Here is a 25,755-nt window from a genome sequence, read left to right as displayed (position 1 = left end):
CCGGAAGCTGTTTATTTTTTCCCACCGTCTGATTTCCTTTGGCCCCACCCTGATTTCTTCTGGGCTCAGGATTCAAAAGGGAAGTGGGGGGTGACAGCAGACAGACACTTGTCATGCCCAGCAGAGAATAGTGAAGTGACAGTACAGACAAGCCCTGGCCTTGCCACAGGGAGACACTTTGATTCCTCCTGGAAGAGAGTCATTTGCATACCACATAGATATTTCAAGTTGCTACAGTCTCCTGCAGCTTCCAGAGCTACAAACTAAGAAACCATGCAAGACTGAACCAAGATGAGGCCCAAACCAGGGTTTCTCAGCCTGGCACAGAGACATTGCAAACTGCATTCTTCTTGCTGTTCTCTCTGTAGAGTGATGCCCTCAGCCTTTAGTAGCACCCAGCTTCCACCCAGTAGAGGCCAGGACCCTCTTTTTTCCCAGTTGCAACAATATGAAGATGACCGGCAGTTAGGGTCAAGAGCCTCTTGGGTCACACTGGTGGGTGTGGGGTGCTTCCAGTGGAGACCCCGTGCTTTAAACCACTCATAGCACCAGCAGATACTAAGCCCACCCAGTATTCATTCCAGAACTATGTTCAGTGTGTGAGCTGCAACTCCGGAACTCTCCCTGGACAAATGGTACGGTGGTACCTGCCACCAGCAGGGCCTCTGTTCTAAATGCTCTCCCAGCAGCAACTCAATAAACCCTCCCAGGTAAATCTGAGTTTTAACTAAGCATCACACTATCATTCTAGCATAGGTTTGCCTCAAGTGATCTTCCCCCTTTTCTTGAAATTTAGATTTAACACGCATAGATGTTTTCTGTCAAATTGTACAGCCCTACTTATGCACGAGTAGCTGTTCAGTAACTACAGAGGCCCTGGAATCTTAAAATCCGTGCGTTGCCAATGACTAACTAGCTTTAATTCGTGGGGGTTACATCTTTGAGCTTCTATGAGGCTCAGTTTCTCATCTGTAAGATGGACACATCGGTAGCCATTTCTCTAGCACATGTGCCCAGGCCTGCAGAGCTCTCCGATCCTGAGCCCAGTGAGTGGTAACTGGCTCGGTCTTCGCGCGCTCACTCCCTCGTCCGCTCCTGACTCATTCGCTGTTTCCTGGACAGTCATTGCTGAGTTTCACCCTGCCTTCTTCCCGTTGAGTCTCAACTTTCGCACCCCAACTTGCAAGCGCCCTCCCCCACCCCCCTCCACCGCAACCGGGCCTCGCCATCCCGGGATCTGTCCGAAGGTGGCAGCATTGGCCCCTCAGTTCTCCACGGTCGGGCTGTCGCTGTGCAGATCGCCCGCTGGCCGCGTCCGGAGCCCAGCGCCGAGCAGGCCTGGAGAGGCGGAGGCCACACCCCGCGCGCGGCCCAGGCGCTTCCCGCCGGTGAATCATCCCCGCAGCGGCAGCTCCCGCAGTCCGCTGCAGCGCCCCGGGCTTGGCCGCGCCCCAGCCGAGTGCTGCGCCCCGCCTCTCCGCGACCCCTCTCTCTGTGCTGTGCGCCATCCCGATCGCTACCATGGCGGGCATCGCGATGAAACTGGCCAAAGACCGCGAGGCGGCCGAGGGGCTGGGGTCTCACGAGAGAGCCGTCAAGTACCTCAACCAGGACTACGAGACACTGCGGAACGAGTGCCTGGAGGCCGGGGCGCTCTTCCAGGATCCTTCCTTCCCAGCCCTACCGTCGTCCCTGGGCTTCAAGGAGTTGGGGCCCTACTCCAGCAAAACTCGGGGCATCGAATGGAAGCGGCCCACGGTAGGAAGCGCGAGGGGAACGGGTAGGGCCGGGATGGCCTGGAAGGGCACTCGGGGCTCCGGGAGGCTCCAGAGGGAGGCTGCGAGCCCCAGGCTACCGGGTTTGGTAGTCCTGACTTGGTAGTGCTCCGCGATTGCTGCTAAGGGGACTCCAGATGCAGGCTGAGGCCCACCCAGTGGACCTGTCTCAAGCTGCGCCCAGAGCGCTTCGCAGGACAGGACCCCAAATCCCATTAAGTGGACACGCCCTGGGCCTTCGGCTTCGGCTTCACACAGCAGCAGGGCCGCTGGGGTGAAACTTTTATTGGACTTTAGTGGTGAGACGGAGGGAGGAGACATGGGTCAGCTGTGGGGGGGGGGATATGGGAGTTAGGTAGAAGACTCTGAACTGCTGGGGGTCGTGGGTAAGGAGCGGTCACAGACTAGCGCTGGCTAACATAGGTGGTCTCAAGTACATGAGGTAAAACGTTACATTTATCCAACTTGGATCTAGTCTATTTCTCAAAGTGCAGTTAGAGGATCCCTCCTCCAATATTGCCCGGGTAACTTAAAGAATCGAAGGGCTCCAATGATCCTGTTACTCATTATTTTGCTGGCCTAGAGTCCTCACCTGGTAACCTCTGCTCGACTCCTAGATGCTCTTGTTCCAACCCTCAGAGCCTCTGCCCTTGAGCCCTTCCCTTTCCCTTATGGTTTAAGCGTTCAGTAGAAGCCCTGCTGGTCCTCATCCCATAGGACCCCCACTTGATTTTTCCAGGGATCGGAGAGGAAATCTAAACTTCTAGATTCCTGTTAGGACAATGGACATTCATACCCTGCTTTCATACTCTTGGTTCTCCCAGGCTGCTTTTGTTATCCTGAATCCAGTCCGAAGTACCCTGGACTAGCTGGGGTGTGGCTCAGCTGGTAAAGTCTTTACTTAGTACGCCTGAAGCCCTGGGTTCTATCCCAAGCACCACATAAAATCAGGAGTATGGTAATGTATGCCTGTAATCCCAGCACTCAGGAGGCCGCGACAGGAGGAGATCAGAGATTCAAAGCCAGGGGCCATAAAGATGGGTTCTATCCCAGAACCCACCTGGAAAAAGAGAACCAGCTTCCAAAAATTGTTCTCTGACCTCCACATGCACACTGTGGCACACAAGCAGAGTCTCACAGGCATGCACACACACACACACACACACACACACACACACACACACACAATAATAGTAACAACAAAAGAACGAAGACTGGTCTGGGTTATGCAGTGCATTTGAGGCCAGCCTGGGCTACATGAGATCTTGACTCAAATTTTAAAAGTCTCTGTGGAGCAGGACCCAGAGCACCTGGGTACCTTGGGTGGCTCACTGGCTCACTCTTCCTCACCTCAGCTGGGCCACACCCTTGATACTTTGTAGCTTTGGTTGCTTAGTAAGTTCGAGGCCAACCTGAGCTACAAAGTAAGACTGTGTCTCAAAATTAAATGAAATAAAAATAAAACAAACGAGGCCTCTCTGCTTTCTCTCTTCCCTAGCACCCTTGGGGCAGCTGCCACGGCTGTGTCCCCTTCCTGGAGACCCCGTTCTTCTCTCTTGCCCTTCTCATCTCCCAGGCATGCTCTTCCTGCAAGTCTGGCTCATTTACATTCTTTCCGAGAGTCCCTTTCCACCCTGCTGTTCTCTGTCCAATGCTCATTTCTGGCCTGGAGTTGTCACCATGAACCAATGCAGTCACATGTTTTCTTGCTTGGCTGAGCTGCTGTGTGTTATTTGCCATGTGCGCTCAGTGTCTTGCCAGGGTAGTGTCCCTTCTCAGGATTCACTCACTCACTCATTGATTCATTCATTCAATCACTCACCAGCATGCAGGGAGTGCTTACTTTAGCCCAGGCATTGGGACATCCATGAACAACAAGTCAGCAACTAATTGGAGAATGAATGAATGAATGAATGAATGAACGAACGAACGAACAAACGAACGTACAGTCATTGTGAGCCTCAGATGACATCCCGGCTGGGGAGACGACTCACAGACAGGAGAACGTGTTCCTTACATTTGCTTATTGTTTTACAACTTTTTATCCTAGTATCATTTCTGTGGTTATAAGACACCCTAAGCAAAAGCAACTAAGGGGAAGAAAGAGCTGGCTTACAGTTCCAGGCTACAATTCATCATTAAGGGGAAGTCAAAGCAGGAACTCAAAGCTGAGGCACGTTGACCACCCACACACATGCTGAGTCCACGGACCTTCCCTTCAGTCGATGAGCAGTGATTGAACACCTCTTTTATTCCAGGCACAGTATACTTAGTTTCTGTCTCTGAACCCACGGAGGGCAGAAATGTCCTTCAACAGGTGACAGTGCCCGTGGACCTTCTGAGTAGAAAAAACAGAGTTCCAGAGCCACTTCAGGGACACTGCCTAGGGCAAGCAGGCTATGCACCACACACCTTCGTACAGTTGGAGAGACCAAAGCTTAGGAGTGTCAAATTTTCTCCAAACAAATAAGGACTGGAGCTGTGGCATGGCTGGACTACCTGTCTTGACCTGTCCTGTCAAACACCCGTGGCTTGATTTAAGAGTTGTTTGGCTGTGAACAACTTGAGTTTGCTAGAGGTTGAATCACGAAAGAGGAAGGGATTAAAGGTGACTTCCAGAGAAAGCAGGACAGGCAAGGGAGCCGGTTAGCCATGTTGGGGGCTTGGGAGCTGATAACTCTTCCTGAGAGAATGTCATAGCACTGGCAAGAGAGCTCTCCACTGCAAAGAGATGACATAGACCATGACCACAGCCATACTGAGGGCAGTGGCCATGCCAGGCCACAGTGACGAGTGGCCCAGCATCATCCAAGGCTGGCCCATGAGGTCCTCCCAGCTGTCATGATAGAGTATTTGCCAAGGCCATTCACCTGACCCTGAGAACAGTCCTCTGTGGTGATACACTTGTCTTCTTCAAACCCATTGTACAGATTCGGAACAAGCTTCAGGATGTCAAGTAGCCCACCAGCATCCCAGGCCTTAGGCAATAAATGGCAAAGCTGAGATTCTCAGTGGCTTATCAGAATCCAAGGCTCAAGCCCTTCCTCCTTCTATTGCTACATTGTGCTTCATTCCAGGCTCCCCAGGCTGTGACTGGGGCTCAGTTTTCTAAAGTATCTCTGGGTTGTGAAGTCTGAACTTGGACTTCTCTGGAGACCCTGAGGCAGTCTCTGAAGTATAATGGTAGCCCCCTCCTGAGATAAGAGCTTGGCTCCTGGATGATCAGTTTGACAGAGGCTCCTGGAGCTGAGCCCAGTCTGCTCCATCCCCGGGGTTAAGTGCTTGCCTGGCAGGCCTCAGGAAAAGTTGACTTCCCTGCTCAGACAGAAATGCTTTCTCATTGCCCCTGCATCCGCCAGGCAGAGTGATGGGGAAGCAGGAGGTGAGCATGCTCTGTGAGCTCCTGTGCTGCTGGAAACTGCCAGGATAGACCCAGCTCTCGCCCGGGGAAGAAGACTCCTGGTAGACAGAGTAGTACCAAGAGTCAAAGCCACACTGCAGATGCGACACTACTACTGATCAGCTAAGATTCGGGCCCTGACTTCCTTTGTGGCTTTTGGGTGGAGCTCTTCAGAATCCGGAAACATCCAGGGGCCTGCTGGAGGGCTGAGCCCTTCCACATTGGCTGTAGGGAGCAACCTCCTCAGAGGCTTTAGGGTGTTAGCACTTCACACCAATGAGTTCAACACCTCCCCCCCCACTAGTCTCTACCATTGGGGAACCTTGAAGCTTTGAGCAATCACTTTACCTCCTGAGGTGTTCTCCACTGGCGAACAGGAGGAGCTGACTCCATCTTGAGTCCCCAAAGAGCTACAGGAGGTAAAGCGCCGTGCGGTGTCTGCGCAGCAGGTGCAGAAGGTGTATGCAGAAGGGCTGCATTCAGCCCCTGTCCCCAAGAAGCACTTATATTGGAGAGATAGAGGAACAGGCTGGAGAGATGGCTCAGCGGTTAAGAACACCGACTGCTCTTCCAGAGGTCCTGAGTTCAAATCCCAGCAACCACGTGGTGGCTCACAACTATCTGTAATAGGATCAGATGCCCTCTTCTGGTGTGTCTGAAGACAGTGACAGTGTACTCAAATACGTAAAGTAAATAAATATTAAAAAGAAAGATGGTGGAGATGGTGGAGGGCCCATGAGTGTCACCAAACTGATTTAGGTTCTCAGAAACACTAGGCCAGAACTCAAAGGGAAGGGTGGGGACAAATGTGGAAAGTAGGGAAGGAAAGGATCTTGAAACGTGAACAAACAATTTGGGAAATGTAGGCAAAGGGAGAATGTTGTACAAACCCAAGCAGGCCCAGAAGAGAAGCTTCCAGAATGGTGGGCAGGGGGCACTTGGTGTGGAAGATCCCAAAGCCTGGCAGAGGACGCTGGATGCCTTCCCTGGCCCTGGTAAACAGTATAATGGAGCAGGCTGCAGGAAATTTGGAGTGTGGGGAGTCTGGTGACTTCCTGGAAACCTTCCCGCCCCACACACACACAGATGGGGTCACATAGACCTCTTCCTAGCATGGAGGTCTGACAGCGATCCATTCCTCAGGGCTGAGCAGCATGAGGAGGAGGGGCTCAAGGCAACCGCAGGGAACCGAGGCTCCTGTCCACAGTGCTGACCATGCTCCGTGTGTTTGTTTCCAGGAGATCTGCGCAGACCCCCAGTTCATTATTGGAGGTGCCACCCGCACAGACATCTGCCAAGGAGCCCTTGGTAAGTAGTGGGGTCCGGAGCAGGCTGTGCTGTGTCTGTGTCAACTGCAAGTTCTGTGGCTTCTCTCCCCAAGCTATGAGTGACTTCCATTTTCAGAAGCTCCCTGGATTTCTTGTCTCCTGGGGATGCCCCCTAACTGGTCACTAGGCTAAGGTGGAAGGTCTGTGCCACCCAAGTCAGGTCCAAGAGGAGGCGTGACTCAGTGTGAAGGAAGGGGAATCCTTTCACTGCTGAGAGGAAGTGGAAAACACTAGGGCCAGCTCTGCCTGGCAGCAGCTCCCTGCAGAAGCTCACCAGGGAAAGCAGTGTGGATTGTGAGCAATCCCATAATTCAGTCTAATCCAAGCATCCATCAGGATCGGGAGGGCCCTGCCTGGGAATTAGGGCTCTAGGGTCCCCATCTTCTGAAACTCCACAGGCTTCTGGTGAATTTCAGCCATGAGAATCCACCTTCGCTTTTTCTTATACATAATAAACATAGGCCTATCATTATTTAGGGTAGATTACTTGCTCTGATAAACCAGAAACCTGCTATCTGCCTCAGTGGGCTTCCCAAACAAGTCCACGATAACAAAACTGGTTCTCTAGAATTCACCACCTTCTCGTGCCCACCTCATAGGGGTTTTGATCTCATACTGGTGGCAGCCACTCTTTAGTAAGCCAGTCACTAAACCATGCTTGCCCACACTCTAAGATTCCCCCTGACCCTTCTCGTTTTACAGATGAGCCTTGCCGTACTGTCGTCAGTAGAGAGGCCTAGTGTACAGGCACATTTGTCTGACCCCAGCACTAGTGTGTTAAGTGCCAAGATGGCCTCCCTAGAAAGAGGCCTGCAAAAATACCACTGTGTGGGGGATGTGATAGCCTGTTCAAACTCTCAGGATAGAGCAGCCTCCAGAGAGAACCGGACCCAGGCCTGTCGGGACACAACTTTTGCTGAGTGGGGATTCCTAAAATTCCATAGAGTTTTCTCACCTGCAGAAAACAGGCCCAGGAAAGGGAGCAGACCTGGCATCCTAGGGTGCCTAAGATGAGTGTCCTTTGGGGACAAGCCACTGCTTAAAGGAAATGGAGAGGGTGGGGTTGGAGGTTGATTGAGATTTTGACCAACCTGGGAGCATTTGAAGGGTCTAGGAAATACAGCAGTTTCTGGGTGCTAACGAAGCCTGCACAGCTACTTCAGAAGTCTGCCCACATCCTAATGGCCGAGCCACATGTAACAAGTGCCTGAGTTACGGCCCATTTCGGCTCCACCAAGCAGTTTGGGAGGGGCCACAAGGGTTAAACTCCTGGGAGAAATTGTTTGCTGTATGCACGGAACTGAATGGGAAAGAGGCATGTAGACCTTCCTAAACGTTCTCAGTAATCAGTTTAAGGTTTCTGGAAGTACCGGATTAGCCATTTTATCTTCTTTCGGCTTCTTATTCTGGGAGATTCTAACGAGGCTGTGGGTGGTGAAATGTGGCTTACTGAACTCTCACCCGTACTTTGACATCTGGGCTTGAGATCCTGAAGGGGTGGTGACATCGCCAAGTCCCAAAAGACTCAGAGGCAATAGAAGGGCTGTGGCAGACAGACACACATTCCCAGTAGGGTTGGTAACAGCATCTCCAACTCCCAAAAGGCTGAGAAGCAACAGAACAGGACTGGGGCGAAGACACAGGTTTCAGTAATGTCAGTAGTTGGGAGACCTTGGCCCAGGCATCCCTGGGGACCTCAGTTTTCCCAAACTGCAGAAGGAGGGAAGGTAAACAAATGTTATCAGAGCCCACTGATGTGTGGCATTCAGCCCTCTAAGGCTGTTCTTGCTGTGGGACGGGATAGTGGTGCAGTTATTGACTAGCATGCATGAATGAGGTCCCAGGTTCAATCCCTGTGGCAGCAACCAGTCACTCAGTAAGATCAAGTGAGTCTCCAGCCGACTGTTTCCCATTCCTTGGTCCAGTGGGTAAGCAAGACGTATCACCTGAGAAACAGTGCATGACTCAGACGGCAGCGTTGGGTTTTGCTTGGTTTGGTTGCACTGTGGCATCCCGAATCCCAAGAAGATAGTTTTTCACGCATGCTATGCAGATACGAAATACTGAAGCACAGAGGCAGGACGGTCCATGGAAGGCTGTGTCCTAGTCATTGTCAGAGCTCTGGTCTGATGCCAAGTCATTTTTTCCCCCCCGGAGCTGGGGACCGAACCCAGCCAAGTCATTTTATAACCGGACAGGGTCTGAATCCTCAGTGCTGAGCTGAGAGAGGATGTTTCATTTTCTCTGTGCCTCCTACCCAAATGCGTTCACTGCCCCAGTGAGCCTTCGTAAATGACCTCCTTGGACGTGTACACGTTCTTGATCTGTCCACACTCTCCCACACCCATTACCATGCTGCCCTCCAGGGCTTTACTCAGTCTCTCACCTGCATTCCTGGAAGGCTCAGCTTCGGGCCCTCCCTCAAATGCCCCCATCACCACCACAGCTGTGTGCGCACGCCCGTGCCTACGCCCGTGCCTGTGCCCGTGCGTATGTGCGCGCGGGCACACACGGAGGCACAGAGGTGCTCCCACCGTGAGCCACCTGCGTTGCAGAACGTGGTTGGGCAAGGCATGGACTCAGCAAAGAAAAGGAATCTGCCCTTCTTCAAGGAAGGCTGGAGAGGAAAGGCCGAGCCTTAGTTAGGCCGGCCGGGAGACCAGCCACTCTGTACTCTGTAACTGCTGATTGCGATGGATCCTGTGCCCAGCAGGCCTCTGAGATCCAGGCGAGAGTGCTGACACAGCTGTTCAAATGGCAGGCCTGTGCGCTCTGGGCCATTGAAGTGAGCCACTTCACCTCCACCCTCATTGAGCTCCCAGAACACCTACCAGCAGGTGTTTGGCCACAGGGGGACCTTCTGCGCAGCCTCCTAGTGCTCGCCTCATCAGAGAGCAGCAGGGAGGCAGCTCTGTGGGACCTATGGCCCTGAAGGTGTAGTTTCTGGTCTTACCTCCTCCACCACTGAGTAGCAGTGATGATCTTGGGTAGGCCACCCGTCTTTTGCGAGTGTTTGTTGTTGGGTTTTTGGGTTTTTTTTTCATTTTAATAAATAAAACTGCGTGCTTTTAGAATAATTTTAGATTTACAGAAAAATCAAGGAGGTGTTGCATAGAATCAGAACCAGTTTCCAGTCATGACCATCACACGAGTGTGGTACATTTGCTACCATAGACGAACCAGTATCGGTACACTCTCCTGAGGTCCGCAGAGACTCCTCAGGTTTATCCAGAGACCTTTTGCATCTCGGGGTCTCTCCAGAATGCCTCACTGCATCGCTATCGTGGCCCCCAGTGCACCTCTCTACTGTGACGGCTTCTCAGTCCTGTCATTTTTCTTGTTAAATGTGCCAGTTTCAAAGAGCACCAGCCAAGAATTTTGCACAGTGCTCTTCTCTTGGGGTTTGAAGGCTTCTCTTTTAAAGTAATATACATATGCCTATAACCCCAGCACTCAGGAGGCTGAGACAGGAGGGTCGCTAAAGGTTCCAGGCTACCCTGATCTATGTTGCAAGACCTTATCTCAGACATCAAATTAAATAATAATAATAATAATAATAATAATTAATAATAATAATCACCATAGTAGTAGGGAGGAGAAAAAGAAGTAGAAGTAGTAATAGCAGCATCAGCAGAAGAAGAAGGAGGAGGAGGAGGAGGAGGAGAAGAAGGAGGAGGAGGAGGAGGAGAAGGAGAAGGAGAAGGAGAAGGAGAAGGAGAAGGAGAAGGAGAAGGAGAAGGAGGAGAAGGAGAAGAAGAAGAAAAGCCTGTAGTTTAAAGAAAAAAAAAACACAACAACAACAACAAAACAACACACACACACACACACACACACACAGTGACCAGAAAACAAGTGTCAGCTGGTTTAATAGTGAACCCATCTCTCTTCATGGTCCTTCTACCAGCCCCACCCCCAGCCCCTATCCCTCATCCTGCCCCACCCCACCCCACCCCTCAGTAGAGGCCCCTCCCTGAGCACTTTAGCATCTATGAGTCATGGTTTCTGCAGATTTCCTTTCCGATGCAAACGCTTGCACAGCTGCTGTCAGCCTCCCTGTTGTTTTTCCTGCTGCAGATAAGGCAGCAGAAACCCGGCTCTGGTGGAGGGCTAAGCTGCTGTTTTGCCCCTAAGCCCTGTCATGTCCTGGCTGACCCCAGCCTTGGCCATCAGATAGCAAGGCTACAGCCCTGCCTGGTCTGCAGCTCTGTGCTTGACTGTGGGAGTAGAAGTGGTGGGAAGCCATCAGAGCTTCCAGCTCTCTATGGATTCTCCTCTGAAGCCGTGACAAGCCCAGCAGGTAGCAGGGTGACAGGGTTCTAGGTCTGTGGGTCAGGATGTAATCTTTGGTTTGTCTGGGTAGTCCCTCGACCTTCCCACCAGCTGTCTGTACCTAGGAGCCACACCACACCCCTATATCGACCCAGTCACCACATCTGAGTAGAAAGGGTTGGGCCGGATTTTCCTAAGACCTACACTTGCGACATTCTGTGACTTTAAAATCTGTCAGTTCAACTATGCTTAAGAGCAGAGTCCTAAGTTAGTGGAGCCTTGCTTAGCTTAGCTTAGCTCCCAACAGTATGAACTCTGGGAAGCTCCTCTCCAGGGTTCTAGCAGTAAGGACTTCATATCCTATGAGGTCCAGGGGGGTCCTGGCCACAATGTTGTGTGGAAGATGAGCCCCAGGATGAGGTGGCCTAGAAGGCAGGTGTGCAATGAAGCAGGCTAGACCAGCTCTGTCCCAGGAGAGCACTTAGCAATGATATAAATGTCCAGCTATACTACCCAGTAGGCTAACCGCCAGTCATGTCCCTGAGCGACACTCAAAGTGTGAGGTGTGCAACTGAGGAACTGAACTTGGTGTTTTGTTTTCTGAAGTGAGGTCTCACTCCATGGCCCACTCCCTGATTCAAGGAGCTCTTCCTGCCTTGGCTTCCCACACACGTGGATGCTAAGTGTGCACCGTCATGACGGGTGGGGGAACTTAACTTGTAGGTTTTATTTAAATCCCACTAAATGTGTCTGTGGCAGCAGATAGTGCTGGGTTTTGGTGCCCGGTGATTAGAGGCCTCTTAGCTCCGTCACTTTGAACAGCAGGAGTGCCCTTCCATATACTGGGTTTGACAACCCTGAAGATGAAATGGAATGACTTACAGAGGCTCAGTGTGCAAGAGGGTGAGCCGTGGAAAGGTTTAGTAAGGTCTCCGGGGACAGAATGTCAGAGGGGAGCATGCTCAGACGAGGTTCCATCACCCTGCCCATCTTCCATGCCTGAATAGGACCAGCCTTAGCACCTAGTGTGGTGACCATGATGCTGTCAGAGAGAGAAGTGACTGAGGGGCGTAACACTGGGGAAAGTTCCAGATTCCTCTGCTCCCGTGCCTTGGAGTTGTGATGGTCAAAACTTCCTGCTATTTCCTCCCCAGAGCCAAAGGCCATTAATGCCACACAGCCCGGGTCCCTGCACCGCATAGCCTAGGCTCCTATACCACACAGCCTGTGCTTGCCCCCAACACCCTGGTAATGTTGGTCATCAGTTTTCAATTACCCGCCTATGAAATGGGAACCATAAGGACATTGGAGTCCTCTTTCCTTTTCCCACACCATGGAGCATCTCGAGACTTCTGACTCTAAGGTGCTCTTGAGACCCCAGGGCCTCTGGGGATTCCTTTCTCCCTCTGGAGATCAGAGGGAACCCACACCTTCACCATTTCTTGTCAAGCCAACCTTCCTTCTGGTGTTACTCCTCCATCTAGTTGCCTCAGCTCAATCCCTTTGCATCCCTCAGGCTCCTGCAGAGGGCGAGGAAGGGTGGCTGCTGGAGAGCAGGCGCCTCAGTGGACAGGAGCCTCCCTCTCTCCTCTTCTGTGGGTGTGGGAGGCAGTGAGCTGGGGAAGGGGTGTGAGCCCCTGCAGCCTCCCCCTCACCCCCACCGCCTCTTTCAGGGAGTCCCCACAGCAGGAGAGAGAAAGACGAGGGAAATTGGGTCTTTTTCTGTACAAGAGACTGACACCCTTATGCTGATGAGGAGGGGCTGCCCTTATGCTGAAGAGGAGGGGCTGCCCTTATGCTGATGAGGAGGGGCTGCCCTTATGCTGAAGAGGAGGGGCTGCCCTTATGCTGAAGAGGAGGGGCTGCCCTTATGCTGAAGAGGAGGGGCTGCCCTTATGCTGAAGAGGAGGGGCTGCCCTTATGCTGAAGAGGAGGGGCTGCCCTTATGCTGAAGAGGAGGCGCTGGCCTTATGCTGAAGAGGAGGGGCTGCCCTTATGCTGATGAGGAGGGGCTGCCCTTATGCTGATGAGGAGGGGCTGCCCTTATGCTGATGAGGAGGGGCTGCCCTTATGCTGATGAGGAGGGGCTGCCCTTATGCTGAAGAGGAGGGGCTGCCCTTATGCTGAAGAGGAGGGGCTGCCCTTATGCTGAAGAGGAGGGGCTGCCCTTATGCTGAAGAGGAGGGGCTGCCCTTATGCTGAAGAGGAGGGGCTGCCCTTATGCTGAAGAGGAGGGGCTGCCCTTATGCTGAAGAGGAGGGGCTGCCCTTATGCTGAAGAGGAGGGGCTGCCCTTATGCTGAAGAGGAGGGGCTGCCCTTATGCTGATGAGGAGGGGCTGCCCTTATGCTGATGAGGAGGGGCTGCCCTTATGCTGATGAGGAGGGGCTGCCCTTATGCTGATGAGGAGGGGCTGCCCTTATGCTGAAGAGGAGGGGCTGCCCTTATGCTGATGAGGAGGGGCTGCCCTTATGCTGAAGAGGAGGGGCTGCCCTTATGCTGAAGAGGAGGGGCTGCCCTTATGCTGATGAGGAGGGGCTGCCCTTATGCTGATGAGGAGGGGCTGCCCTTATGCTGATGAGGAGGGGCTGCCCTTATGCTGATGAGGAGGGGCTGCCCTTATGCTGAAGAGGAGGGGCTGCCCTTATGCTGATGAGGAGGGGCTGCCCTTATGCTGATGAGGAGGGGCTGACCTTATGCTGAAGAGGAGGGGCTGCCCTTATGCTGAAGAGGAGGGGCTGCCCTTATGCTGATGAGGAGGGGCTGCCCTTATGCTGAAGAGGAAGGGCTGCCCTTATGCTGATGAGGAGGGGCTGCCCTTATGCTGATGAGGAGGGGCTGCCCTTATGCTGATGAGGAGGGGCTGCCCTTATGCTGAAGAGGAGGGGCTGCCCTTATGCTGAAGAGGAAGGGTTGATGCTCTCCAGCTCAGGTTCCTGCCCTCCCCACGCAGATGAAGATAAGATGGCATGCATGTTATGTTGGGAACTCCCATTAGGGGAAGCCTCTTCTGGTTTGCTGCCAGGCTGTGGAATGACTAACAGGAGGCCAGGCCTAGAGTGACTTATCACCCTGACACAGGCCTGGCTCTGGGCTGGGTGCTTCCTCTAGAGGAAACCACAAGGCTAGCTCCACAGGGACCCTCGACTGTCATTAGGATCATTCCTTCTTATCCCCTTTAAAGTCATGACCTTCAGCTCCCTGAGAACTGGGGTTCCCTCCCTCTCTGGGCTGCCTAGGACAGGAGCTTGGCTTGTCCCTTCCCCCACGAGGTGCCAGATGGGGTGGAGACTGAAGGTGATGTTGAAGGCAGGAATGTAGCCAGGAGCTGCTTCCGCGTTCCTTTTTATCCATCCAGCTGGACCAGTGAGGGGAGGAAGGGGGCCAGCATAGGACGGAGCCACAAAACCAGCAGGACAGGAAGCAGGCTTTCTCCTGGGTGCCATTTGGGGCAGAGAATTCTTGGTTGGTGAAGGGGTTGGGAGTCCCTTCAGAGTCTGTTCAGGACAAATCCCCACACCAAGTGCTCAGCAAAAAGGAGATGTATTACCATGGAGGGACCAGAGATTGGGGGGTTGGAGGGCAGAGCTGCCTCTGGACTGGGAAAAGGCAAGAAGCAGCAGGTGGTTTTCGCAGGAGTGGATTTTCAAGAAGAAAGGGGGAGAGTTTGTGCTAGGATGAATTGGTAAATCCTGATTGGACAGATTAGCCCGTGTCACCAAATAATGATCGTTGGACCTTGATGTTTAGTCTCGGGAATGAGTCAGTGGCTAAATAAGGAAATAGAACCTGGGGGCCTAGCTTCGGGGATGTAATCTAACTGTCTAGCAAGGGAGAGGGAAGGAGGGTGGGCAAGGCCAGCCTACAGTACTTAGGCCTGCTAAAGAGCCCTTCAGTGGGGGGAGGCAGGAGAGGGTGTGTTCTTGAGAAGTCAGCAGCATTCTAGGCCACTGCTACCCCACACTTGCCAGGAACACTCCCTCAGATGGGTTGAGATGGTCGTAGTGTGGGGAGGACGGAAACGTCCCAGTCGGAGCCACTGGCAAAGGAGCACAGGGTCTCGGACACAAGGCCACAGAGGGTCACACCACACTGGGTTGGCCATCGAGGAGGCTCCCCAGACGGGTGGCAGTGCTCTGATGGTACTTGCCAAAGACAGCCCCACACACCTCCCGCATTGCAGCAGCCTAACTGAGGCAAGATCATGCCTACAGTAACATTGGAGCCACGGGGCAGCTTGCACAGGGGTTCAGCATTGTTGGGATATTTGAGCACGTGGGGGAGGAGGACCAGGCTTCCCCCCAGCACTGGGAGGAGCTTCAAAAAGGAGAAGGTGGGGAAGACTTCTCTTGAGTTTCTGTCAGGCTCGTCTCTACCAGTTTCTTCAGTTTCCCAGCTCTGGGTCCATCCTAAAGCACTCATTGGAAGTGTGTGGGAATGTATCTGGAGACCAGGGTGTCCCGTGTGTGACCTGCGAAGTGGCCGGATGTCCTGGACATCCGGACAATAGCCTCTCAAACCCTTAGAGACTCAGTCAGCTGGTGCAGCTAAAATGCAAATGGCTTTGACGTGCCTGGAGGGGCTGACAGGGTGGGACAGCCTAGTATCAGAAAGTGAAGCATTAAGACAGAGCCTCGGTCTCGATCCCCCTCACTGCCCCCCCACCCCCAGGATGAGGGGTGCCCTTCAGATTCCAAACCGATTGACCTTTCTACCCTGAGCTGTGCCTATTCTCCACGCCTTTGACCCTTCCCTCTCCCCGACTCTCCTCACTCAGTCCCAGCTGCCCCTCTGCTAAGCTCACCCCACGGCCTCGTCCCTGCCCAGACCTGTGTGCACCACCATCACTGGGATCCAGTCTCCATGGCGAGTTAGCTGCCCAAGTGTCTTGACATTGCCTAAGGCTAGATTAGAGGGTGATGGTGCCCTCTGGCCTGCATGCACAGCACAGGGGTGTGTGTGTGTGTGTGTGTGTAAAGGCAGAAGAACCACAGTAAGTTAAGCACAAATGAGAGAAAATCATCAAAACTTTCCAGGCACAAGGAGAGCTTTCAGGAGTGATGGAGTTGGCTGGGCTGTGTCCTGTCTCCCTTTCCCCCACCCCCACCCCTTCCCCCTCGAGCTTAAGCACTGCCTTGGCCTGTGGTTGAAGTTTATGAACGATGGGTGTCTCCCTTCCCTGGGCTTATAACTCACTCATAGCCATGGTAGGGCTAAGCTGACGCAGGGCCTGGTCAGGGTTTATCCCCAGGCTATTGCTTTCTGGTGAAGATGTGCAGAACCCAGCTTGCCCTAGGTCCCCTGGGTGCTTCGCCACTCTGCCTCACTTTCCTGTTTGGGAAGGAAAGGTGTTGACGGCTGGAGGACACGGGAGAGAAAACACCCAACAAGTATGTCATCTTTCCCTTAGTAAGCAGCTGCAGATGAGTCAGCTAGCCACAGACATTCCCCACGGTGGTACAGGTGACCCTGGTCTGCACACGGGGCTGCCGCACAGGGTGCAGGGACCAGGAGTACAGCTCTGGAAATTTACTGGCATAGTCCTGAATGAATTTATCTTTTCAGGAGAGAGCCCTGAAGATTAAAGGAACCATTCATAAGGCCTGTCCTACCTAAGGCGGGATCTGGGGTGCCAACGGGGACCAGTCTGCAGGCTTGGGTGTGGCAGGAAGGCCGTGGGGGTCTAGGGGTGCTCACTGAGGCTGGAGCAACAGGAAATAATTAGCCCTTTCATCCAGGAAAATGAAGTGAGTCTCCAAGGCTGAGTCCAAGGTGTGGAAAAGCCCAGACTCCAGCTTTGACTGGCTTTGGCCAAGCAAATTAAAATGGGTAGAGAAAGTCTGAATTCATAGAGACCCTAAGGGCCCATGGATAAAAGGCCTTCTCAGCTGCCCCAGGCTAGAGAGAATATCACTGAATTGTTGAGGAATAGATAAACCAAGCAGTAGACACTGGTCTGTCGAGGCAGGAGTCTCTGGGAGAGCCCATCAGGGGAAGAAACCGTGAGCACAACCATGGACTCAGGAAGAGGAAGATGCTGGCTTCTGAGAGCCTTGCAGCCTTGTGCTCTGTCAGGGCACCAAGCAGAGAAGGGACCTCCAAAACGCCTGCAATTCTCAGGTCCAGGGCCCAGCTCTAGATGGCCTAAAGAGAAATTAGGTTTCCCCTGAAAATTTAGTCTGATGAAGCAGGGTGTGCGGGCTTTCTCTGTAGGGGCCACTCTTACCTCTTAAGCAATTGTGCAAACATGGCTTTGACCTCAGTGCTGACCTTGACCTCCATAGTGACCTTGACCTCAGTGCTGACCTTGACCTCCTTTGTTTGGACAGCAGCATTTTCTGCAACTTTGGAAGCACCCCCAAAAGCTCAGAACCATGAGACAGAGCTACGAACACCACTGTCCCCTCCCTCCCACCTTAGTGACAATCTGTCCTTCTCCTCCCCAAGCCCCTCTGCCAGCCTCACACCTCCCGGAACAAAACTGCCAAAGGTGACTAAGGTTTGCACAGGACAAAAAGAAAGGCAGCAAGGTTCACCCAAAGTCAAGTGGCAGCAGCATCAGGACCAGACCTAGGTTTCTAACCACAATTGTGTGTATCTGTCGGCCTCGGCCTCGGCCTCAGCCTCGGGTGGGCCTCTCGGGTCTCACTTGATTAGCTTCTCGCCACCCAGGCTGGGCCAGTGCCCCTGCCCGAAGTGACTGCTGCCCCTCCAGCCTTAGTGTCCAAGGCTCCCGGGTCATGGGCCCAGTGGGCAACTGTCATGTCCATTTTGTTTACCTATTAAGCAAATGGGACAAGTGGTGCTTAGGACAATGCAAGGAGGGTGGCTCACACCCAGGGAAGGAAAGGCCACAGGAAGGGAGAGCCTGGGCCGAGGAACAAAGTGAGCTGAAGCTACAGGGGGCTGAGAGAGTAAAGAACCTAGAGTCTTGGGAGGGTGGTGTTACGGTTAATGGTGTCTTCTGGTGCTGGAAGAAAAAGGGGTATGTGGAACATGCTGGAGGGGTGAAAAAATAGACGCAGAACTGGGTAGGCCAGGTCTCTGAACTAAGAGCATGAGCTCTGCCTACAGCAGCAGGTCACACCCTGGACGGGAACCCTGGAGGACCTCAACAGGGGAAAGCAGGATTTCTCAGTGTGTCTCCAAGCAAAAGATGAAGGTGTCAGGTTTGCTGCGAGACCCTCGGTGACTCCCCTGGCCACAGTAACGTCCTTTCAGTGCTGGGCCTTCCTCAAACTGTCAGTCATTTTACCTCAGAGTTTAGTGATCCATAGACTTCCCCTCTATAGGTATCGGTAGCCCAAGTCTGGCCTCTTTATTTGGAGTGGGATATTCTAGCTCTCTGTGTTATCACAGAAACAAAGTCCAGTGGGAGTAGGTGACAGAGAGGGCACGGGAGGCCCCCGTGGCTCAGTCTGCAGCTTCAGTGTCTTCCTGGATGTCTGACTGATGTGGGGTAGCCTGGGTGACAGATTGGCATTCTGTGAACAGTGGTCACGGGGCAGCTCAGTAACCTCTGGGCTAACCACGGACGTGTTCACAGCTGCCAGCTCCCACCCTGGGGAGGCACAGCCTTGGGGACTCTCATGAGTGATAAATGCTACAGTGACCCATCTCTGACCCTTGTCCTTGCTCTCAGTCCGGGTGCTGGACAGAAGCCAGTATGAGGCTTCCCGGGCAAGAAAGGCAGACTAGAGACGATATGTCATAGTTGCACAGCAGCCAAGGAGGGGTTTATATATACATGGCCTCTCCTCCTTCCCAGGGTAACACTGACAACAGTGTAAATATAGACAGTACAAGCTGTGATAGCCTTTAAAGAAAACCAAGCAGTTACAAAGAAAATACAGTCCGTGGTTGGGGATTTAGCTCAGCTGGTAGAGGCCCTGGGTTTGGTCCCCAGCTCCAAAAAAAAAAAAAAAAAAAAAAAAAGAAAAAAAAAAAAAAAAAGAAAATACAGTCCAGAGCCAGCCAGATTATAGACACCTGTAATCTCTGCACATGGGAGGCTGAGGCAGGAGGACTGCTGTAAATTTGAGACCAGTCTAGACTATTAAGGAGTTCCCGGTCAGCCTGAGCCTCAGTCTTACAGACTGAGACCCTGTCTTAACAGAGAAAAAGAGATGTCAAGAGGAAGAGGGAGCCCTAACCCAGAGAGAAAAGGATAAGTACGGTCGAGGGCACTCACTGTAGCAGAGAGCCCTGTGCTGAGGGCACCGAGGGCCTCTGGCTCCCTGCTGGCCAGCTAGCCTAGCCTGAGCAGCCCAGTGAGAAACCCTGTCTCAAAAGCAGAGTGGCATCTGAGGAACACTCCTGAGGCCGAACCGCACACACATGCACAGCCTCCTGCTCTTGTGTATGCACATCACACACACACACACACACAGACACACACACACACATAGGCACACTCTCCTGCTCTTGTGTATATGCACACACATTAACACTCCTGCTCTCCTGTATGTACACAATCACATACATTCACACATGCACAGCCACATGATCCTATACATGCACATAACACACACACACACACACACACACGAACACACACATGTGCACATACATAGGCACACTCTCCTGCTCTTGTGTATATGCATAGACGTGAATGGCCTCCTGCTCTCCTGTATGCATGCAGTCACACACATAACACAACCATAGCCTCCTGCTTTTGTGTATGTCACATAACACATATACACATACACACACATGCACACAGGCAGAGCCTTCTGCTCTTGTGTATATGCACACACATGAAGACATATACCCAGGCACGCGCGCGCGCACACACACACACACACACACACACACACACCAGTTTTTCCTTTTTCTATTAACTATATTTTTCTAGTAAGTTTGGTGTTTTGCTCTTTACATATTAAAAAAAAAAGTGACCTGTGGTCTAGGTCTGAACAACATTCATTTTTCACCATTTTTTTTTGTATTCTCATTCATTTACTTTGGTTTTATTTATTGTGACTTTTACCATGTAATTCTTGAATGTAGTTAAATTTACTATTTTAGATTTAAACATTTTTAACTTATGACTTTAAAGTTTCATGGGTTCTTTAGATAGCTAATTTTTACTCTACGATTGCAATAGAATTCCCCCACTTTTCCTAGAATTTTCGTGGATTCACAGACGATGTCAAATATCACCATAATATAAAATATGCAAACACATAAGAGGACAAATGTATAAATGGATGGTTTGTTGCAGTTAGGACTGTATACATGGTATGTATAGATATAAATTTAAGTTGATAATATGACTGTTTACACATGAATGTCAAACCATTCATCATTCCTTCTGAGTGCCCTCCACAAGTAAGGTCAGAGCACAACCTGCAGGAGTCAGCTCTCTCCTTCTACCTTCTGAGTTCGGGGGCTCAAACCCAGACCTTAGGGGCAGAGCCTAAGATCCAACCCACAGCCTGCTCTTCTGCCCATGGTTTTAGACATTCTTACTCATGGTCGCTTTGTCACTTTGCTCTGCTGTTTAGGGTGGTTTGAGGGGGTTGGGGGAGCATGGCCTGGAGCTTGTGCCAGGCGTGAGTCCCAGGGCCTGGGGAACTCTTCCTAAGTTCCAAAGTGCTCGAATGACGGGGTACACCACGACATGGGCCTCTTAGATACTGCTGTCTGCCTGGGCCTCATGCTTAATTCCCCCATAAACATAGGTGTGGACAGATTCCGATTTTTATTGCTATTTTTATTGAGATCGCATTTATAGGCCAATTTAGGAGGAAAAGACGTTTTTATGATAATAAATCTTTGTAGCTGAGAATATGGACTACTTTAAAAAACACAGGGTAGACAATTGCCTCAGCCCCACAGGCAGGGGTCTGTGCAACTTTATTAATACAGGTCAGCAGCTGCCGGGGGCTCTTTTCTTCGTCTCGTTCTGCAGGTTGGGAGCAATTGACAGAATTCTAGAACCTGGAGTGGGACTTGTACAATGCTACCTACCAAGAGAGAGCCACCATCAGAGGAAGCAGGGAAAACATGCCCTGACCATTGGTCTACAGGTCCTCCACTGGCTAAACCACACCAGCAGCCATAGCGTCCGCTGATCAGGGGGCTTCTAAGCAGAAACCAGGCTGGAGGCTACAAACTAAACACAGAGGCAAGCAAAAGGTTGCCAGGCTCCTAACCGCAGCCAGCCATAGTCCAGCATCAGACTCTGGGGACAAGTGTTTCTGCTTGAGGTAAATAGAGTAATTTGGGGACCCAAAAATAGTCCACAGAAGATGATGCACAAAGAACCTTTGTACCTGTGTAACAACAGTGATGACTACCAGGAGAGACAGTCCTCTCCCCCGCTCCCCACGGCGTGGGCCAAGGTCTGAGTGGTCCCTCCCACCAGCGTCGTCCTGTTGTAACTGGCAAGCAGAGCCAAAAGTGTGCCACTGGGGAGCAGAGCCTTCTAGTCTTGAATCTCTTACCGCTGCCAGTTAAAACCTGTACATTTCTTTTCTCAAGCCGCACCCACGTGACACATTCCAGGGCCTCCGCCCTGGACCCTACAGGCATCCTTTCGGCTGGCGCTAAAACAGATTAGCTGAATCCCTTCGTGGTAGTTAATCCACTTATCAGACCCTCCCAAACTAGCTGGCTGACTTATTACCAGCCCAGCCTGTAACTGCCCCAAGCAAGTTTTGCTTAGCGGGAACCCCGGGGACATCTCCAACTAGGCTACCTGCCCACGAACAGGTCCTCGTGATTATCCAGAAGGGACATATTTCCATAAATGCTACAGAGGAGGTGGATTCTGACCTTGGAGGGGGATAAGTCAGGAATGGGTGGGGCTGAGGGAAGAGGCCATGGTTGATACAGTTGTAGCGCAGGTGTCTTGGCGAGAAACCGTCCACTGCACTTGGGGCTTACAGGTGGCGTGAGCGCTCTGCAGAGTCTCAGGTCACCTCTCGAAGATCCGGGTCTCCCAACACTGCTCTGAGGCCAATCTGAAAGAGGCACCAACCTATCTGCAAAGCAGGGGCGTGGAGGGTGTGCAAGAAAGAGTTTAAATTAGCAGACAGCTGTGGTCAGTGTTCAGGAACCCAGACTGCGCCTGCTGAAACTGGTTTCCGCCATGAAATGGGCACTGTTTAGTGACCGTGAAAGGACGTGATACTGTGAACACGTATGCAAATGCTCGCACAGGCCTGGCACATGGCAGGCCTTTGAGCGTGTCAACTGCACAATCACTGGGTAGAGATTGGTGCCAATACATTTTGTAGGAATAGATATTTAAAAAAGGCGGGGGGGGAGGGTTTAATGGAGCTTCCTTACTTATCTCTAAATATTCTGATTGGGCTAAGAGAGAACATGAAGGAATCAAATATAAAATGTGATTTCAGGTGTTTCCAACTTATTAAAACCCAAAATATTCTCCTTCCTCTAAGGCTTCCTCACTGGGCTCGAGAGTTAGAAAAGTTGAATGTGTGGTTGTAAGCACACATGTAATCCCAGCACATAGGAGTCTTGGGCGGGAGAAGTTTTGAGGTTCTGGATAGCCTATGCTACGCAGTGAGACCTTGTTTCCACGCACCCACAGATCCAAAGTGTACAGCATTCGCTGCTTCCCGCCTTGGCTTTGACTGTAGGGTTGTCTTGGCTGTGTAATGCTAAGCTTTCACGTTGTCTTGGTGAATTACCTTGCACTGAAGAGATTATAGGCTTTAATATTTCATAAATGTGGCAGTTTGCATACTAATGACCCCCGTGGGCCCCTGTATTTGAATATATTTGGATGCTTGGTTGCTATTTGAAAGGATTACAACGATTAGGAGGTGTATCCTTGTTAGTGGAAGTGGACTATTGAACCTTGTTGACTGTTAGTGTATCCTTCCAAAGTGTTGAGTTCGAATTTACAGTTGCGCGTTCCTAGTGGGAACAGGATACTCTTGATGAAAAGAAATTACTGACATGTGTTATTCTGAAACAAAACCCAAGACTTGGCTGGGTAGGATAGCACACACCTTTGACTACAGCACTAGATAGGCAGAGGCAGTCAGAGAGCTCTGTGAGTTCAAAATCAGCCTGGTCTACATATCGAGTTCCAAACCAGCCAGAGCTCCATAGTGAGACTGTGTCTCAAGAAAACAAAACAAGAAACGTCCTAGGATTTGGACTCAGAGACTGTGTGTGTGAGATCTGACAAATATCTACTCCACAGACCTCCTGACCTTTGGAGATAAGAGAGGTGTTAGGGATGACCTGAGCCCTATGAGAAGTTCTAGAAAAATGCAGACTATTCTTTGTCAGCGTTAAAGTGTTGTGCAAGTGTTAGACACCTGTTTGTTTTTAAATTCCTGCTGGTAGGAAGAACACGGACTAGAGGGGGAGGGGGTCTGAGCTGTGCCCCTTCCAGGATGGAGGAGCTAAGCCTACCTTAAAGCACCTGTCTTGGGGTTGGGGATTTAGACCAGTGGGAGAGCGCTTTCCTAGGGGGCGCAAGGCCCTGGGTTCGGCCCCAAACTCCCAAAAAAAAAAACCAAAAAAAAAAAAAAAAAAAAAAAAAGCACCTGTCTTAAAGCCCAGGGGACCCTCTAGCATTGTGACCCTTTCAGAAGAAGCTGGTGAGGAAAATGGTCCTCTCCAAAGGCGGCTTGAGAAGAGGCCTAATTCTTGCCTGTCTAGGATGGATATGTGCTTCTGAGACATGGAGAAAACCGGAAGCCACAAAGCGTGGCCACTGATTTCCGGGATGTGGCAAGAGCACACTGCACTGCTAGTGGTGATTCAAGACAGGTGTGCCGACCTAATATGAATACAAATACGGAAATACAAACATGTCACTTTCCAAGGCCAGTCCTTCACGCACTCAGTCATTGTTCACTGAACAGCACGCTGGTCCACAGTGACCTCTGAGATTATAAAGGCCTGGCATTGCACGTATGCCTGTGCTTCCGTGTGCATGCTGATGTGCGAGCATTGGTCGCTGGGGCTGAGGGGATCCGGAGGCAGGGAGGGAGGACGTCAGGGTGGTCACCAATGGGCTCACCAGGCCTCCCCTAAGCAGATCCTCAGATTTGATGGAACCTTACACAGAATCCATGCAAGTCCCAGCTCAGGTCTGACCCCACACGGTGGGTCCATTTTCACACCCCAGGCTGTGTCCTCCAAATGTGGTGAATAGGCTACAATCTAGGCAGTTTGCAAGAGTCCTAGAAAATGTAATAAGTTCAAACTAATCTAGAATCACAACCATTGCCAGGCTCCTAAAGAGGCCTAAAGGAGAGGAGAGATGGTATAAAAAGAGGGGGGCTCCTATTACCCCAGAAGCAGCTGGTGCCTAGAGCACTAGCCCTTTAGTTATGGGGAGTCTGAATGTCTTGGATGGGCAAGCGGCCGATCTCTGGAAACTGGCAGGTCTTTCTTAACACTGCGTCCACAGGTCCATCCAAGGTACAAGGGGGAGATAGGTAGGAAAAGCACTCCCAGATAGGTATCCATCCTTGCTAATCCTCAGATCTATCTGCTGTCCAGAGCTAGAAAGGATCACTACCAAATTTCTCCTGGGTCCCCAGTCAGAGTCTCCGGTTTGGACAATATAGTGGCCTCAATGACCCGAAAGCTTGGATCCTGACAGCCAATAAAGCCCTACCTTTAAAACTTGGGCAGGCAGCTGTTTGAGTGTGTGTGTGCAGTGGACACAGAGGCTTGCTAAGCCTTGCAACTCTTTAAAGTGGAGACAGCAAGTGTGCTGCATGCCCTCCTGGAGCTGTTAGGAGTAATGAGAAGAATTTGGATCTCCCAGAACAGTGGGCAGCATGCAGGAGGTCTGAATAAGCAATGGCTCTTGTCCACCTTCTCCCAGCAGTAAGCCGCAGGGACTTGCAACCCAGTGCACTGGGTCAGGAAATGGGGGAAATGATCAGTTCATGTGAAGGAAATACTTCAAGCCAGGTCTGGCTTCATGGACGGCTCCACTCGGGAATCTACCTTCCGCATCTCTCAGCCTTTCTTCATCAGCATTGGCAGGGTTTCATGGAGGCAGCATGATGTCAGAGCCCTTCAGACCACACATCTTTATAGATGCAATGCAGAGGCCGCCTGCCCCACCCCTGAAGTTCAACTGGGGGAAAGGGGGGGGGTCATTACACTTTGTTCCTGAAGTCAGGCAATGCCCCAGTGTTCCAGTCATCTGGAATTGGGGACAGGGCTATAGCTACTGAACCTTGAGACAGAGTCCCGGGAAGGCCCTGGTGTTACTAGGAGAACGGCAAATGGTTGTGGTGGAAAACTACAAAAATCTGCATTGCTCTACTGCTCACCCAAGTCCAGAAGTTTTGCTTTCTTTTGGTGACCTGCTGACTAATCAGGGAGGCTGTGTGTTCACTCACCACCCGTTGCCATCATTTGTCATACAGCACAACCTGAGGAGCTGAGTGCAGTCCTGTCAGAAGGGTCACGTAGCTCAGGCTATATCAGGATTTGCCCAGTAGCCACCAGAATTCAGAACTCCGTAAAGGCTGCAAGGATTCTAATTAACCAAGCCATGCCCTGTGGTTGCCAAGACAACTTCTACTGTAGTAAACATCTTCATTCTCTTCCTAGTTCCCTTTTGTTGCTGGTTTTGTTTCTTTGTTTTGTTTTTGTGCTCAACAATGTCCCTGTCTGCAAACTGTCTTGAGCTGGTGCTGGACCAGGTTGTTTCTAAGTGCGGGATTGACCTAGTGCTTCCTACATGGAGTTCCTGCAATGGTCCCCAAGGAGGACTGCATGCTTTAGACACACATCCTCCTTCACAAAGAACGGGCCTGACGATCAGAGAGCCTCATCTGGTTGTCCCTGTCCCTTCCCTCCCATGTCCACATCCCAGAGGTGAGCTCTGCCTCTACCCCAGGAAACCCCGGCCAGCCCAAGTTCATGCATACTGGCTCATGGCTCTTCTGTCTGCATTGTTGCACATTCCTGCGACCACACTGTCCCCGTCCCTGCCCAGGCATCTCTCTCCTTGTCTCCGAATTCTTGTA

General features: G+C 51.6%; 1 protein-coding gene across 1 annotated transcript in view; it reads left to right on the top strand.

Moving 5' to 3' along the window:
- Positions 1 to 1,101: 1,101 nt before the first annotated feature.
- Capn2 (calpain 2) overlaps positions 1,102 to 25,755 on the top strand; it is a 50,481-nt gene continuing 25,827 nt past the window's right edge. Inside the window, exons 1-2 of the mRNA XM_032915749.1 lie at positions 1,102 to 1,758; positions 6,414 to 6,483. Coding sequence (XP_032771640.1) covers positions 1,522 to 1,758; positions 6,414 to 6,483 — 307 coding nt within the window. The 5' untranslated portion in view covers positions 1,102 to 1,521. The remainder of the gene's footprint in view (positions 1,759 to 6,413; positions 6,484 to 25,755) is intronic.

Source organism: Rattus rattus, chromosome 10 (genome assembly GCF_011064425.1).
Source record: "Rattus rattus isolate New Zealand chromosome 10, Rrattus_CSIRO_v1, whole genome shotgun sequence".
Classification (NCBI taxonomy): Eukaryota; Metazoa; Chordata; class Mammalia; order Rodentia; family Muridae; genus Rattus; species Rattus rattus.
Note: the sequence above shows the minus strand (reverse complement) of the source record. Positions and strands in the feature narration are given on the sequence as shown.